This window comes from Drosophila sulfurigaster, chromosome 2L, assembly GCF_023558435.1.
Source record: "Drosophila sulfurigaster albostrigata strain 15112-1811.04 chromosome 2L, ASM2355843v2, whole genome shotgun sequence".
NCBI classification, from domain to species: Eukaryota; Metazoa; Arthropoda; class Insecta; order Diptera; family Drosophilidae; genus Drosophila; species Drosophila sulfurigaster.
In genome coordinates this window covers 29088265-29105496 of record NC_084881.1, presented here as the reverse complement: position 1 = coordinate 29105496, position 17232 = coordinate 29088265, and the positions used below count along the sequence as shown (strand labels likewise).

Below are 17232 nucleotides of genomic sequence, written 5' to 3'. Positions count from 1 at the left end.
CGCATGTAGATCCCGAACCCATTGTGCCCGAAAATCCTTGTCAACCCTCACCGTGCGGCCTTTACAGCAATTGTCGAGCATTGAACGGCCATGCCGTATGCTCGTGTGTGCCCAATTATGTGGGTGCTCCACCTAATTGCCGACCAGAATGCATGAGCAGTTCCGAATGCAGCCAGGATAAGTCGTGCATCAACGAACGCTGCAAAGATCCCTGCCCCGGCACATGCGGTCAAAATGCTTTATGCCGAGTGGTCAATCACAATCCTATCTGTTCATGCAGCCCCGGCTTTAATGGTGATCCCTTTATACGGTGTCTACCCGAACAGAGTAAGAAACCCACACAGACCAATCATTGTTGCATCCTTTCATTGGGAGCTGCAAAATTATCGATGGGCTTCTTTAGTAATCGAATTTTCGAACATGTCCCTATTATCGAATCAAAATCCAACGCTAAATTGTCTTTGTTTGACTATCCTATCTATGATTTTGCAGCTCTACTTTATATCATCTCATTGCCTCATTCAACATACGATTCTTTATCTATATATACATCTATATCTATATCTTTCTTTTTTATGTACAAACTTTTTATATGGCTTTTATTGTGGTGCATGCTGTTATCATTTGGTGTTATTGATTGGTATGGAATGGTAAAATGTAGAACGTCCCATTGTAAGTCCCCGCGTTGATCCATGCGTGCCATCGCCATGTGGTCCCAACTCGCAATGTCGGGTGTCGGCTGCCAATGAGCAACCTGTGTGCTCATGCTTGCAACATTATGTGGGTAGGGCGCCAAATTGCCGCCCGGAATGCACATCGAACTCTGAGTGCACCGGCAATATGGCCTGCATCAATTTACGCTGTCAAGATCCCTGTGTGGGCACCTGCGGCATTCAGACCACATGCCTTGTAAATAATCACAGACCCATTTGCCGTTGCCTTGATAGTTATGCCGGCGATCCATTCTCAGAGTGTAGTCCCCAAAGTAAGAACTCGACCCCATCGCGTATTTGAGTTTCTCGCCTTCTAAATCTTGCCCTCTCTTTACAATATAATAGTTGTTGTACCGCCTGAAATTGCCAATCCCTGCAACCCAAGTCCCTGTGGTGCCAATGCACTCTGCAAGGAACGTAACGGCGTCGGATCCTGCACTTGTCTGCCAGAATATAGTGGTGATCCGTACACGGAGTGCCGTCCGGAATGTGTTCTCAACAGTGACTGCTCAAAGAATCGAGCGTGCCTCAACAACAAGTGCCGCGATCCCTGTCCTGGAGTCTGTGGCGTTGCCGCCGAATGCCACGTGATCAATCACTCACCCAGTTGCAGTTGCCCCTCTGGTTTCACGGGCAACCCCTCGCAATATTGCCGCGAAATACCCAAATGTAGAGTATTTGCTAGTAATTTCCTTTTGATCAGTTTGGTAATCGTTAAAACAATATTTTAGTGGCGCCACCAGTGCAACCTTGTCGACCATCGCCTTGTGGTCCTTATAGCCAGTGCCGTGAGGTAAATGGTCATGCGGTCTGCTCATGCATTACCAACTATATTGGTGCCCCACCTGCCTGTCGTCCCGAGTGTTCGGTTAGTTCCGAGTGCTCGCAAGACAAGGCCTGTGTGAATTCACGCTGTGTAGATCCATGCCCAGGCACCTGTGCGAGCGAGGCTCACTGCAAGGTGACCAATCACAATCCAATCTGCTCCTGTCCACCTGGCTACACTGGCGATCCGTTCGTACGCTGTGCTCCGTGGCAACCTGATGCACCTGAGACACCCAAATCCAATGAAAATCCATGCGTGCCAAGTCCATGCGGTCCAAACTCGCAGTGCCGCGTTGTCGGCGAAACAGGTGTCTGCTCCTGCCTGCCGAACTACATAGGACGTGCTCCTAATTGTCGTCCTGAGTGCACGCAAAACTCTGAGTGTCCGGCCAATTTAGCCTGCGTCAATGAGCGTTGCAAGGACCCATGTCCTGGATCTTGTGGCTTTAATGCCTACTGCAATGTGGTGAACCACTCGCCTGTTTGTAATTGCGAGAGCGGTTACTCCGGTGACCCATTTGCTGGCTGCAATCCACAACGTAAGCCTGATAGATATCCACATTATATGTGTGACTTGAGCTAATCTTGTCCTCGACTTCCATCACTTAGCAATTACTGTGCCCGAAGAACGTTTGACTCCATGCATACCTTCACCTTGCGGTCCGAACGCCGAGTGTCGAGAACGCAATGGTGCCGGATCCTGCACTTGCCTGCCAGAATATTTCGGTGATCCGTATAGCGGCTGTCGTCCTGAGTGCGTGGTCAACAGTGATTGTGTCCGCGACAGATCGTGTATCAATCAGAAATGCGTGGACCCCTGTCCAGGTGTTTGTGGCTTGAATGCCGAATGTCGTGTATCTAATCACTTGCCCAGCTGTCACTGCCTGGCCGGTTACACTGGAAACCCTTCAAGTGCTTGCCGAGAAATACCCCAACTCCCCGCTCCACGTATGTTTTACCTTAACTCCCCTCAAATGCAAATACTCAAAGTAAACCGAACCTCGTACCTTTCAACAGCTGTAAATGTCAATCCATGCGTGCCCTCACCCTGTGGTCCATATAGTCAATGCCGTGAAATTAACAACCATGCCGTATGCTCCTGCCAACCTTCTTTTACTGGTTCAGCGCCTAACTGTAGGCCTGAGTGCATTGTTAGCTCTGATTGCGCTCAAAATCTCAACTGTCAAAATCAGAAGTGCGTGGACCCGTGTCCAGGTACTTGTGGTCTGGAAGCGCGTTGCCAGGTCATTAATCACTATCCTGCATGCTCCTGTGCCCCAGGCTATACCGGAGATCCCTTCAATAGATGTACACGTATTATATGTAAGCATGAGTAGTCCTCAAAAGCTGAGTGGTTCACGCCAGTTGGACAAGGCAAGAACAAATTTTATGAGATTAAGTTATTAAGTCGGTTTTATTAGAATCTCCTGTCCAGCTGGTTTAAGGTCTCACTCACTATTTCTTTCTTGCATGTATATAAATCCTTCACCTTAATGTTGTACTTCTCTTCCACTTTATGTACTCTCTACACTATCTCCATCTATCTGTGTAATGTGTAAATGTATATGTGTTTGCAACTATACTTCAACTACTCTGTGGGCATTATTGGCTAATGTAGTGGATGAAACAACACCCAAAGTACCCGGTAATCCTTGTGCGCCCTCACCCTGTGGGCCCAACTCCAAATGCGTCGATATACGCGGTTCACCTGCATGCTCCTGCCTGCCCGACTATATCGGCAGACCACCCAACTGCCGACCCGAATGCACGACAAGTCCAGATTGCCCAGCCAATCTTGCATGTATTAACCAGCGCTGTGCCAATCCATGTATCGGTGCCTGTGGCCTGCATTCTCAATGCATGGTCATCAAGCATAATCCGAACTGTCAGTGCGAGCCTGGTTATACCGGAGATCCTTTCTCCGCCGGCTGTGCCATTATACAACAAAGTATAAATCAACCGGCCATTCAAAACTTATCGCAGTACTAACATATTACTTTTATCTCATCTTATTTCTCCTCAATCTAGTCATTCCAACAGAAGCGCCACGTAATCCATGTAATCCCAGCCCTTGTGGAGCCAATGCCATTTGTCGGGAACGCAACGGAGCTGGCTCCTGTGCTTGTCAGCCAGAGTATTTCGGTGATCCGTACAGCGGATGTCGTCCAGAATGTGTGCAAAATGCCGACTGCGATCGTTCTCGTGCATGTATTAATAACAAGTGTCAAGATCCATGCCCAGGTGCCTGTGGCATCAATGCCGAATGTCGTGTTCTGAATCATGCACCCAACTGCATGTGCTTTGATGGTTATGAAGGAGATCCGCATCGGTCATGTGCCCTTATCGAAGTGGTAACACGTCGTCCAGAGAATCCCTGTCAACCATCACCTTGTGGACCTAACAGTCAGTGCCATGATCAAAACAGCCATGCTGTGTGCAGTTGCTTGGAAGGTTACATTGGAGCACCGCCCACCTGCAAGCCAGAATGTGTTGTCAGCTCAGAGTGTGCTCAGAATCGTGCATGCGTCAATCAGAAGTGTGCTGATCCTTGCCGTGGTGCTTGTGGAGAGAATGCCAAGTGCCAAGTTGTCAATCATAATCCCATATGCAGCTGTGTGCCAGGAATGACTGGAGATCCGATCTCAGGTTGTGTCAAGGATGTCGCCAAATCTACAGAGAATCCATGTGTGCCATCACCATGCGGTCCAAACTCTATATGCCGTGAGATCGGTGAACAGGCCGCTTGCTCTTGCCAGACGAATTACATTGGTCGTCCGCCCAACTGTCGGCCCGAGTGTACCAATAACGACGAATGTCAGAATCATTTGTCCTGTCAGCAGGAACGATGTGTGGATCCTTGTCCTGGCTCATGTGGCAGCAATGCCATTTGCCAGGTAGTGCAACACAATGCTGTCTGCTCCTGTGCTGATGGCTACGAAGGAGATCCCCTCTTTGGCTGCCAACCCTTGGCTCCAATATTAACCACTACACCACACTCATCACCATGCGAACCTTCCCCCTGTGGTCCTCATGCCGAATGCAGAGAACGCAACGGCGCTGGCGCCTGCTATTGCCACGAGGGCTTCGAGGGCAATCCCTACGATGCCCAGCGGGGTTGTCGACGCGAATGCGAGACTAATGATGAATGTAGTCCGGCCCAGGCTTGTGTGCGTTTCAAGTGCATTGATCCCTGTGCCAACATGTGCGGCGAGTTTGCTATTTGCACAGTGGATAACCATGTGCCAAACTGTAACTGCCCTGATGGATATAGTGGAGATCCGTTCTTCAGCTGCCGTCCTGTGCCGCGCACACCACCGCCGCCAGTAAATCCCTGCGTTCCATCGCCCTGTGGCCCCAACAGCAATTGCCGCAGCATTAACAACCAGGCGGTTTGTTCCTGCCAGTCCGGCTTTGTCAATCAACCCCCCAATTGCCGACCCGAGTGTGTGGTAAACGCTGAATGCGCTCCGGAACGGGCTTGTGTCACTAACAAGTGCGTGGATCCATGCCTGCATACGTGTGGCGTTCGCGCCATCTGTACCACCAAGAATCATAGCCCCATTTGCACATGTCCGCGTGGCATGACTGGCGATCCTTTCGTGCAGTGCAGCAAGATACGTAAGTATTTCAACTTAAAACATAGTTAAGGCTTTTCAAAATTGGTTTTTGTATACACTATACTTAATCGATTCGTTTTATATCAGCTGCATCAGATATATACCATATTTCTTTCTCTCTCGCCCTCAGCAATCACTATTGATGTAACCACACCCCAACCACCCGTACCTTCTTGTGTACCTTCGCCTTGTGGTCCGAACTCTAAATGCCAAATTGTTGGTGGCAGTCCTGCCTGCTCATGCCTGCCCGACTTTATTGGCGCACCACCCAGTTGTCGCCCACAGTGCGTTCTCAACTCCGAGTGCGGACCCAACGAAGCGTGCATCAATCAAAAGTGTCGCGATCCTTGCCCTGGCTCCTGTGGCTTTGAAGCTAAGTGTCATGTTCTCAATCATTTGCCCATTTGCAACTGCATTGAAGGCTTTACCGGCGATCCATTCATACGCTGCAGCAAGCTTCCTGAGGAGAAGACGCCCGTACAACCTAACGATCCATGCAATCCAAATCCGTGTGGCCCGAATGCCGATTGCTTCAGCGGCGAATGCCGCTGCCAAAATAACTATCAGGGCAATCCATTCGAGGGCTGCAGACCGGAATGCACACTGTCAGCCGATTGTTCCAGAGACAAGGCGTGCATGCGCAACAGATGTGTGGATCCGTGCCCCGGCACTTGTGGTAACAATGCTATTTGCGAGGTGCTCAATCACATACCAGTTTGCTCATGTCAACAAGGATACGAAGGTGATCCATTCACCATTTGCCGCCCGAAACCAATCGTTACAGTGCCCGAGGTCAAGGCCTGCTCGCCCACACCATGTGGAGCTAACAGTCAATGTCGCGATATTAATGGTCATGCTGTCTGCTCCTGCCTGGAAGGTTACATAGGAAGTCCGCCACAATGCCGACCCGAATGTGTTGTTTCCAGTGAATGTTCGGCTTTGCAAGCTTGCGTCAATAAGAAATGCGTCGATCCTTGCGCCGGCGCCTGCGGCATTGAAGCACGCTGTGAGGTCATCAATCACAGTCCCATCTGCGGTTGTCCACCTGGAACAACTGGTGATCCGTTCAAGAGCTGTACTGAAAACATACTGCCCAAAGAGGTCGACACTGATACACCAGCGCCTAGTGATCCATGTGTTCCGACGCCATGTGGACCCAATTCCATATGCAAGGCAGACGACAAGGGTCCAGTATGCCAATGCCTGCCCGAGTTCTTTGGGGCGCCACCCAATTGTCGTGTCGAGTGCATCATTAATCCTGATTGCCCCTCCACGCAGGCGTGCATCAACAACAAGTGTCGCGATCCCTGTCCCGGTTCCTGTGGTACCAATTCCGAATGCCGTGTCATTGGTCACTCGGTGTCCTGCTCCTGCCCGCCTGGTTTTGCAGGCAATGCATTTGTGCAGTGCGTCCAACAACGAGAGGAGCCTCCGAAACCTTGTGATCCGTCGCCATGTGGTGCTAACGCCGAGTGCATCGAACGCAACGGCGCCGCCGCCTGCAGATGCATCGATGAGTACCAGGGCAATCCCTACGAAGGTTGCCGACCCGAGTGCGTGCTCAGCTCAGACTGTCCGACAGACAAAGCGTGCATACGCAACAAGTGCCAGGATCCATGCCCTGGCATCTGCGGCTCCAATGCTCAGTGCTATGCCATCAATCACGTGCCCAACTGCGTCTGCAATGATGGTTATACTGGAGACCCATTCTCAAATTGCCGACGCTTTGAGCCAGTAACACCAGGACCTGTTACGGATCCTTGTAATCCATCACCTTGCGGCGCGAACAGCAAATGCCGCGCTGCTAATGGCCTAGCCGTATGTTCCTGCCTGGAGACCTTCATCGGAGCTCCACCCAATTGCAAGCCAGAATGCACAGTAAATGCGGAGTGTCCACAGAACAAGGCGTGCCACAAGTTCCGTTGCGCAAATCCTTGTGCCGGCATCTGTGGCAACAATGCCAAGTGCGAGGTGATCAATCACAATCCAATTTGTAGTTGCCCTCTGGAAATGACCGGCGATCCCTTCGCGCGCTGCTACCCAGTACCAGAACCACAACCTAAAAAAGAACCTACTCAACAAAATCCTTGCCAACCATCACCATGCGGCCTCTATGCAGAATGCCGCGTGCGCGGTGAGCAAGCTTCTTGCTCTTGCCTGGCCAACTACATTGGAGCACCGCCAAATTGCCGTCCCGAATGCGTGGTCAACACCGACTGTGCCTCCGATCGCGCTTGCATCGCTGAAAAGTGTCGCGATCCTTGCGATGGTTCCTGCGGTATCAACTCTGAATGTCGCATACAGAATCATCTGGCCATTTGCACATGTCGTGCCGCCTTCACTGGCGATCCATTTGTCCAGTGTGTGGAAATTATCGAACGTGCACCACCACAACCTGACACTCCGGTGGATCCTTGCGATCTGCAGCCTTGTGGTGCGAATGCAGAGTGCCGAGATGGCATTTGCAGTTGCCTTACCGATTACCAGGGTGATCCCTACACCGGTTGTCGTCCGGAATGCACGCTGAGCACCGACTGTTCCCCAAATAAGGCTTGTCTCAATAAGAAGTGTGTTGATCCCTGCCCCGGTACTTGTGGTCAGAACTCCCAATGTGACGTGTCCAATCATATACCAATCTGCAGTTGCCTACAAGGCTATACGGGCGATCCATTTGTCCATTGCCGGCAAGAGACACCCGTGCCTAAGGATCCATGCCAGCCAAATCCATGTGGACCCAACAGCTTGTGCCATGTGTCCGCCCAGGGTGCCGTTTGTGCCTGTCAACCAGGCATGCTTGGATCACCACCTGCCTGCAAACCAGAATGTATTGTCAGCTCAGAGTGCTCGCTGCAAACGGCTTGCATTCAGAAGAAGTGCGTAGACCCGTGCCCAGGCGCATGCGGTCAATTCGCACGCTGTCAGGTGATTAATCACAACCCATCGTGCTCATGCAACACTGGCTTCACTGGCGATCCATTTACACGCTGTTACCAAGAGGAACGCAAACCACAGCCTGTACAACCGGAGCATCCTTGCGTACCCTCGCCATGCGGACCCAACTCTGAGTGTAAGGAACTCAACGGCAATCCGGCTTGCTCCTGCGCTGCCACATTTATTGGCACGCCACCAAACTGCCGACCAGAGTGTACCATCAATCCGGAATGTGCCCCCACCAAAGCATGCATACGACAAAAGTGCGCTGATCCCTGTGTGGGTGCCTGCGGATTCAATGCCCGTTGTAATGTGGCTAATCATCAACCCATCTGCACTTGCGATGTGGGCTATACTGGAGATCCATTCACCGGCTGTCAACGTGAGCAAGGTAGGACACTGTTTTCTTTATCTATTTACCCAATCAGTTAGTTAGCTCAAGGCGTAAACCAGCTTGGTTTTCGGTCGCTTTAATGGACTTTGTTCCAATCACGCCCTTTAGTACACTGTTCTCACTTGTTCACCCGCTTAATTCAAGTTACATTAATTTAGAAGTAAATTTTGTTTACGCCTTGATAGGGCCAATTTTTAATTGAAAGTGAAACTGAACCGCGGTTACCCTCTGCTCAAGTGAATTAAATTTAAAATTACTATTATTATTATATAAATTATTTTATCAAACATTTTCCCCTGACCAAAATAAATGCCCTATCAGTATTTCAGTTTCACTTTCCAGCAAAGCGCATTGGATCGAAGCACACAAAATATTTCGGAACATTAGTAGTAATTATATAATCTCGGTACATAACTTTTCAAATGCTCAGCACACTCTAATCTTGTGAAAGATTACAGTAGTAATGCTTTTCATTTACTATTTAAATAAAATATGTTAGCTGACCTTAAATTAATTATTTAATATGTTCAGAAATTGATCTAGCTAAGCATTTGAAATAGTTATTTATGAGTATTATGCAATACCAAAGTCACATCAAATACACTGACACCGTCGCAAATCGTTCTAATGCGCCCAAAGTTATTTAGCAAGTTTGTCTCACATATTTTAATTGCATTAAAAGTTTTGATTATCGTACGCACAAGCACAATGCATTGCATAAAAAGTGTTTTTGGTTTTTTGACAACACAATCATTTCATTGTTCTATAACACTAAAGCGAAATGCAAATTTCAGAGCACTACATTCTGTACGAGTTGTCTGAATTGTGGCTTGTCTCTGGAAGTGGCATGTGTGTGACAGTAGTCAAAATTTTTAATTAGTTTATAGTTGTTGAACATTGATTATTTTTTATTATTTTATATGCTTTTTAACGCCTCAATATACAATATGCAAACTTCTCACGCCTTTATCGTAATTGCTAAACCCAAAGAACGCCTTGAAATGACTTAACCCTTGGCCTTATTCTGATTGTTTGTTACCGCTTTTCGAAGTAATATGTTTGTCCCATGACCCAAAAACCATACACCGAAACTTGTTGTGGACCTTTGAAATGCTTCTACTTATATTTGAAAACTTGAACATGACCCCAATTGATCTCTGCCTAACCTCGAATTCGATACCCTAACCCCCAAAAATCCCAAAATTGAGTACTGCCTTGTTGTCGTCGACCCAAAACCAAATTCTGCCTTATATTTTTAACATCGGTTCGCCGCAAAAATGGATTATCAATCATCAACAATACTAGTCAACAATTACCAAAAACTAAACAGCGCTTATTAATTAGTTAGATATTAGATAATATACTACTAAGCCCATTGTAACTCTTTAGAATCAAAACCATAATCAATTATAATAAAAAACAAAAATTTTAACAATACTGCAATAAATCGATTGTTATAAGAGACGCCACGTATAAATTTGTTTTAATTACGTCACATAAATTGTAACGTAACGATGCGCTTGTTACGTTATGCGACACTGCACACAACAATTACACAACAACACTACGCACTTTGCAAAATTTAATCTGCACATTGCAAACTATGCAATTATAACTGCAAACATTGCACTGCGTTTAATAACTCTAAAAATGTGAAAACCAAACTAAATTTATTAATTGGATTTACAACACTTAATTCGTGCTCTAATCCCTCCACCAAATGACACAAAAATGGATTTATCAACACACGCAAATGCATTTAAAAAAAGTTTTCGGTTCGTACTAAACCCGTAAAACTAAAGAAACGTTATTAAAATTTCTGCCTCTCTCCAAAACTCTCTCCCTCCTCTTAAACTGCTCATTTCCGAAAACAGAAAGGATTGTTAACGAGCAGATCACCCCCTGTGAACCGAATCCATGTGGATCGAATGCTGTTTGCCGCGAACAAAATGGCATTGGTTCTTGCCAATGTCTGCCTGATTACTTTGGGGATCCCTACCAATCCTGCCGTCCCGAATGTGTACGTAACTCCGACTGCCCGACGAACAAAGCATGCCAGCAGCAAAAGTGTCGCAATCCCTGCCCTGGCACCTGTGGCACTAATGCCGATTGCCGCGTAACCAATCATCTGCCCACATGCAATTGTCGCATCGGGTACACCGGCGACCCGTACCGCTACTGCCACCTGGAACCATCACAACGTAAGACCGATTTAACTCCCCAGCTGCAGTTCAACTACAAGATACCCTTTGCAGCACCTGCTATCAAAGAACCCACACAGCCCTGTCGACCATCGCCGTGTGGTCCCAACTCCCAGTGCCGAGAACTCAATGGCCAAGCAGTCTGCTCCTGCCTTGAACTCTACATCGGCTTGCCACCCAATTGCCGACCCGAGTGTGTCCTTAGCACAGAGTGTCCTACAGATCAAGCGTGCATTAGCCAACGCTGTCAGGATCCGTGCCCTGGCACCTGCGGCATTAATGCCGAGTGCCGTGTCCGTAATCACAGTCCACTCTGTCAATGTCGTCGCGGTTTCACGGGCGACGCATTTACCCGTTGTTATGTCCTGCCACGTAAGCTAACGTCCCAATTAAAGTCTTGTCCCTGGGAAACAAATTCGTAAAGTAAATCACATCCTTTATTTAAATCCAGCCCCTGCACCATCCGTCCCGCAAATTCAGCGCGACCCTTGTGTGCCAACGCCTTGCGGACTGAATAGTCAATGTCGCAATGCCCAGGGAGTGCCATCCTGCTCCTGCTTACCAGAATACATTGGCGCACCACCAAACTGCCGTCCCGAGTGTACCATCAGCGCCGAATGCGCCTCAAGCATGGCCTGCATACGAGAAAAGTGTATTGATCCTTGTCCTGGGTCATGTGGTTTTGCGGCTGAATGTAATGTCATCAATCATACGCCTATTTGTACATGTCCAACAGGATTTACGGGTGATCCGTTTAGCAGTTGTCGCCTGGCACCACCAGAGCCTGTCCTAAGTGAGTTCTCCCATTTCAAAGGGATGCAAGTCTTTGTTCTAATCGCTTATCGATTAATCATAGATGAATACGTGGATCGTTGTCAACCGTCGCCTTGTGGTCCAAATGCTCAATGCAATGATGGTATCTGTACGTGTCTGCCTGAGTTCCATGGCGATCCCTACGCCGGTTGTCGTCCAGAATGCGTACTCAACTCGGACTGTCCACGAGACAAGGGCTGCTCTCGTAGCAAATGCATCAATCCCTGTCCAGGAACTTGCGGCGAAAATGCCATCTGTGATGTCATCAACCACATACCAATGTGTAGATGCCCAGATGGTACAGCCGGAAGTGCCTTTATTCGCTGTTCCCCTGTAACAAGTACGTTCTATCGAACTTCGTTGGCTTTCACTCTATGTAATTTACATAATCCTTCTTCAGAGATCGTTACCACAAATCCTTGTCAGCCATCGCCGTGCGGACCCAACTCTCAATGCCGCGAAGTTAATCAGCAAGCTGTTTGTTCCTGCCTGCCCAACTACATCGGAGCACCACCTACATGTAGACCCGAGTGCACCTCAAATGCCGAGTGTGCTCCAACACAGGCATGTCTCAATCAACGTTGTGGTGACCCATGTCCTGGTACTTGTGGCGTCGGCGCCAATTGCGCTGTAGTCAATCATAGTCCCTTCTGTACTTGCCCCGCCCGTTTTACGGGCAATCCCTTCATACGTTGTCAACCACAAAGTAAGCAAATAATCTTTTCAAAAAGATCAGTTTATAATTCCACCAATTTCCCAGTCGAACCTGTTCAGAACTTAGCACCAAAAGATCCGTGCCGTCCCTCACCCTGCGGACCATATTCACAATGCCGTGCCATAGGCGAAGCGCCAGCCTGTTCTTGTCTGGAGACCTTCATTGGTCGCCCACCCAACTGTCGACCCGAGTGCGTCACCAGCTCCGACTGCAGCAGTCAGCTGGCCTGCATCAACCAGAAGTGCGCTGATCCCTGTCCAGGACGCTGTGGCCTCAATGCCGAATGTCGCGTTGTTAGCCATGCCGTTCAATGTCTCTGCCAGGAAGGTTATACAGGAGATCCATTTACACAGTGCAGCCCAGAGATTGTGCGAGACATCGAGATACGCACGCCCTGCAGCCCGAGTCCGTGTGGATCAAACGCTATTTGCAGAGAACGCGATGGAGCTGGTTCCTGCCAATGCCTCCCCGAATATTTCGGCAATCCCTACGATGGTTGCCGACCTGAATGCGTCCTCGATTCGGACTGCCCCTCGAACCGTGCTTGTCAGCAACAGAAATGCCAAGATCCCTGCCCGGGTACATGTGGACAGAATGCAATTTGTCAGGTTGTCAACCATTTGCCCTCCTGCAATTGTGTGGCTGGCTACATTGGTGACCCGTACCGTATTTGCACACGGCCAGCTGAACGTAAGCTAGATCAAACTAACGTCTTTAGTCCCAAGACTTATTCGCATCTCCTATTTAGCCATTACTGTGGAGTATTCGAATCCTTGTGAACCTACGCCATGTGGTCCCAACTCGCAGTGTCGTGTCGTTAACGAACAAGCGGTGTGCTCGTGTCTTCCCCTGTATATAGGCCAACCACCCGCCTGCCGACCCGAATGTACCATCTCTTCGGAGTGTGCCGCTGACAAGGCATGCATTAATCAGAAGTGCATTGATCCCTGTGTTGCCAACTCATGTGGCAGCAATGCTATTTGCCGTGTACGCAACCACAGTCCGTTATGTAGTTGCATCTCTGGTTTTACTGGCGATGCCTTTACACGTTGCTATCCCATTCCACGTAAGCAGTTATTCTTTCCGTTGTCGCCAATTGTTTACTTTAATCAGCTACCGATTCGTTACTATGCAGCACCGCCCATTGAAAAGAGAACAGGAACCTCTACGTGATCCTTGTGTTCCCACACCATGTGGACCACATTCTGAATGCCGCAACATTAATGGCGTACCTGCTTGCTCGTGCCTGGCCACGTTCATCGGTCAAGCGCCCAACTGTCGCCCAGAGTGCACCATCAACTCGGAGTGTCCTAGCCAACAGGCGTGTATCAATCAGAAATGCCGCGATCCTTGCCCGGGTGCTTGTGGAATGAATGCCCAGTGTAGCGTTATAAATCACACTCCGCTTTGTGCTTGCATAGAGGGTTATATTGGCAATCCCTTCACTTACTGCAATCCTAGGCCACCAGCACGTAGGTGTTTAGTGAGCAGTCGTACAGAATACCGATGTTTACTTTTCTCACACATTTTTTGCAGCAACAACACCTCCAATCAAGGATGATCCTTGCAATCCCTCGCCCTGTGGTGTGAACGCCCTATGTCGGGACGGTCAATGCACTTGCTTAGAAGAGTACCAAGGTGATCCCTTTGTGGGTTGCCGTCCCGAATGTGTGCTGAACACAGATTGTGCTCAGAATCGAGCTTGTGTACGCAACAAGTGCATCGATCCTTGTCCCGGTACTTGTGGTGTTAATGCCTTGTGCGAGGTAAACAATCATGTGCCCATCTGCCGTTGCCCCGATCAAATGTCAGGCAATGCATTCTTTGAATGTCATCCTGTTGCTGCCCCACCACCACAAAATCCTTGCCAGCCTACACCTTGTGGCCCTAATAGCCAGTGCCGTGTGGTGCAGCAGACAGCGGTTTGTTCTTGCATGGCAGACTATGTGGGAAGTCCGCCTCAGTGCCGCCCCGAGTGTGTAGCCAACTCGGATTGTGCAGCCAATCAAGCTTGCCAGAATATGAAGTGTCGCGACCCATGTCCAGGAACCTGTGGCTTTAATGCTCTCTGCAATGTGGTCAATCATGCTCCGTTCTGCAGTTGTCCTTCCGGAATGTCTGGAAATCCCTTCGTTCGCTGCCAACAAAATAGTAAGCCAGCGATAAATTTGTTTCCTCAATCTTCGCTACAACCTCAAATATTTGCAGTTGAGCCCATTCGCTACGAACGCCCTCAGAATCCATGTCAACCATCACCATGTGGCCCTAATTCTGAGTGTCGCGTCTCAGGTGATTCTCCGTCCTGTTCCTGCTTGCCTGATTTCTTAGGTGCACCACCAAATTGTCGACCGGAATGCTTGTCCAGCTCAGAGTGTGCCACCAGTCAGGCCTGTGTCAATCAAAAATGTGTGGATCCATGTCCAGGACTCTGTGGGCTAAATGCTCATTGCCGTGTTTTCAGTCACACGCCAATGTGTCTCTGTGATAGCGGCTTCACGGGAGATCCTTTTGCCCAATGCAGTGTCATTCGAGATGAACCCATTGAGGTGTTGCAACCCTGTAATCCCAGCCCATGCGGTATCAATGCCAAATGTGAGGAACGTGGTGGAGCTGGGTCCTGTCAGTGCCTGCCCGAACACTTTGGCAATCCATACGAGGGCTGTCGACCTGAATGTGTCGTCAACTCAGATTGTCCATCGAATCGAGCATGTCAGCAGCAAAAGTGTCTTGATCCTTGTCCAGGCACATGTGGTCAGAACGCCGAGTGTCAGGTCATTAATCACTTGGCCACCTGCAACTGTTTCAATGGTTACTCTGGCGATCCCTATAGCTATTGTCGCATCATTGAAAATACCCCACGTAAGCTTTAAACAATTCCATTTACATGACCCCGGACACCATCCTGACCATCATAATTTCTTCCCAGCGGAACCAGTCTACGTGAATCCATGTCAACCATCACCTTGTGGACCCAATTCGCGCTGTCGCGAAGTAAACGAACAAGCAGTTTGCACTTGCCTAGTCGAATTTATAGGTCAACCACCCGCTTGTCGACCCGAGTGCACCAGTAGCTCGGAATGTGCCGCTGACAAAGCCTGCGTGAACCGCAAATGCGTCGATCCCTGTCCCAATGTCTGTGGTCAACAGGCTGAATGCCGAGTGCGGAATCATAGTCCAATCTGTACTTGTTTGAGTGGATATACTGGCGATGCCTTCACTCGTTGTCATCGCATTCCTCGTAAGCAACTCACCTGTTTTTTTATGGGCTGAACCTAAAATTTGTTGTATTTTAGCGCCACCTGTTGCTCCTATTGAACGCGAACCTCTTGATCCTTGTGTACCGTCACCATGCGGCCCCAACTCACAATGTCGTGACATTCGCGGCACTCCTTCGTGCTCCTGTCTTCCCAACTATTTGGGCACTCCACCCGCCTGTCGTCCTGAATGCTCCATTAATGCCGAGTGTCCCACTCGTCATGCGTGCATTAATGAAAAGTGTCGCGATCCTTGCCCAGGCTCCTGCGGTCTCAATACGCAATGTAATGTGATTAATCACACACCCACATGCAGTTGCCTTGTGGGTTATATCGGGGATCCGTTTATTATTTGCAATCCTGAACCACCACAAAGAAGTAAGACCTTTCCTTGTGATTCATTGAGAATAGCTTCAAACTTATATTGCTCTATAGTTAAAGCACCACCTGAACCTCAGGATCCCTGCAATCCATCACCATGTGGTGCCAATGCTGTTTGTCGTGACGGTCAATGTTCCTGTATTCCTGACTACCAGGGTGATCCCCTTCGTAAGCTGTAGACCAGAGTGTGTTCTACACACAGACTGTGCCCGCAACCGTGCGTGCGTGAGCCACAAATGTGTGGATCCTTGTCCCGGAACTTGTGCCTCCAATGCCATCTGTGAAGTATTTAACCACATACCTAATTGCCGTTGTCCCGAGGGCATGCAAGGCAACGCCTTTGTTCAGTGCAACCAAGTTCCAAGTAAGCCACCATCAATGAGTTTTCCATATTATCACCCCAACTCCCCTATTCACCGACCATTTGCAGAGCTCGACGTAATACAGAATCCCCTGCCAGCCATCGCCATGTGGTCCCAATTCACAATGTCGCGTTGCCAATCAACAAGCTATTTGCTCCTGCATTACACCCTTTATTGGCAGTCCGCCCTTCTGCCGTCCAGAGTGCACATCTAACTCTGAGTGTCCCTTGAATCAGGCGTGTCTGAATCAAAAGTGTGGAGATCCTTGTCCTGGTGTTTGCGGCCGCAATGCCCAATGCCATGTGACAAATCACAGTCCATTCTGCCGCTGTCTGGATCGCCATGCGGGCAACCCATTCATCAGCTGTCAGCCGATCATTGAACCACCAACGCCTCCACCACGTCAGGCCTGTCTACCATCGCCCTGTGGACCCTACGCCGAATGTCGTGAGATTAATGAAACACCTTCCTGCACCTGCTTACCGGACTATAGAGGCATTCCACCTAACTGCCGTCCAGAGTGTGTGACCAGCTCGGAATGCCCAACGCATCAAGCGTGTATTCAACAAAAATGTCGAGATCCATGTCCTGGATTATGTGGTCAGTTAGCTGTGTGTCGTGTTCTGTCTCATACGCCGAGCTGCTACTGCCCCGAGGGCATGGAGGGTGATCCATTCCAACAGTGCGTGGAGAAACGCATCCAGCAATTGGATCAATTAGATCCCTGCAATCCCAGTCCTTGCGGCGCCAATGCTCGGTGTACGTCTCGCCAGGATGCAGGCTCGTGCCAATGTCTTGAAGGTTACTTTGGTAATCCATACGAAGGTTGTCGCCCGGAGTGCGTAATAGACTCTGACTGTCCCTCGAATCGTGCATGCCAGCAACAGAAATGTCAGGATCCTTGCCCAGGCACATGTGGTCTGAATGCCATCTGTAATGTCCTCAACCATGTTCCAAGCTGCAGCTGTCTAACAGGATACAGTGGCGATCCATACCGCTCGTGTCAAATTGAACGTGAACGTAAGG

At 49.1% G+C, this 17232-nt stretch overlaps 1 protein-coding gene across 1 annotated transcript in view; it reads left to right on the top strand.

Annotated features, from left to right (window-relative positions):
- The window catches only part of LOC133835161 (uncharacterized), a 129681-nt gene that overhangs the window by 84013 nt on the left and 28436 nt on the right, over positions 1-17232 (top strand). Inside the window, 26 exon segments of the mRNA XM_062265063.1 lie at positions 10-327; positions 662-985; positions 1059-1382; positions 1445-2077; positions 2148-2486; positions 2556-2861; positions 3157-3486; positions 3567-5156; positions 5286-8477; positions 10355-10681; positions 10736-11053; positions 11133-11474; positions 11538-11834; positions 11895-12200; positions 12255-12899; positions 12958-13275; positions 13345-13364; positions 13366-13681; positions 13746-14360; positions 14418-15068; positions 15136-15447; positions 15503-15841; positions 15899-16005; positions 16007-16208; positions 16275-16294; positions 16296-17226. Coding sequence (XP_062121047.1) covers positions 10-327; positions 662-985; positions 1059-1382; positions 1445-2077; positions 2148-2486; positions 2556-2861; positions 3157-3486; positions 3567-5156; positions 5286-8477; positions 10355-10681; positions 10736-11053; positions 11133-11474; positions 11538-11834; positions 11895-12200; positions 12255-12899; positions 12958-13275; positions 13345-13364; positions 13366-13681; positions 13746-14360; positions 14418-15068; positions 15136-15447; positions 15503-15841; positions 15899-16005; positions 16007-16208; positions 16275-16294; positions 16296-17226 — 13422 coding nt within the window.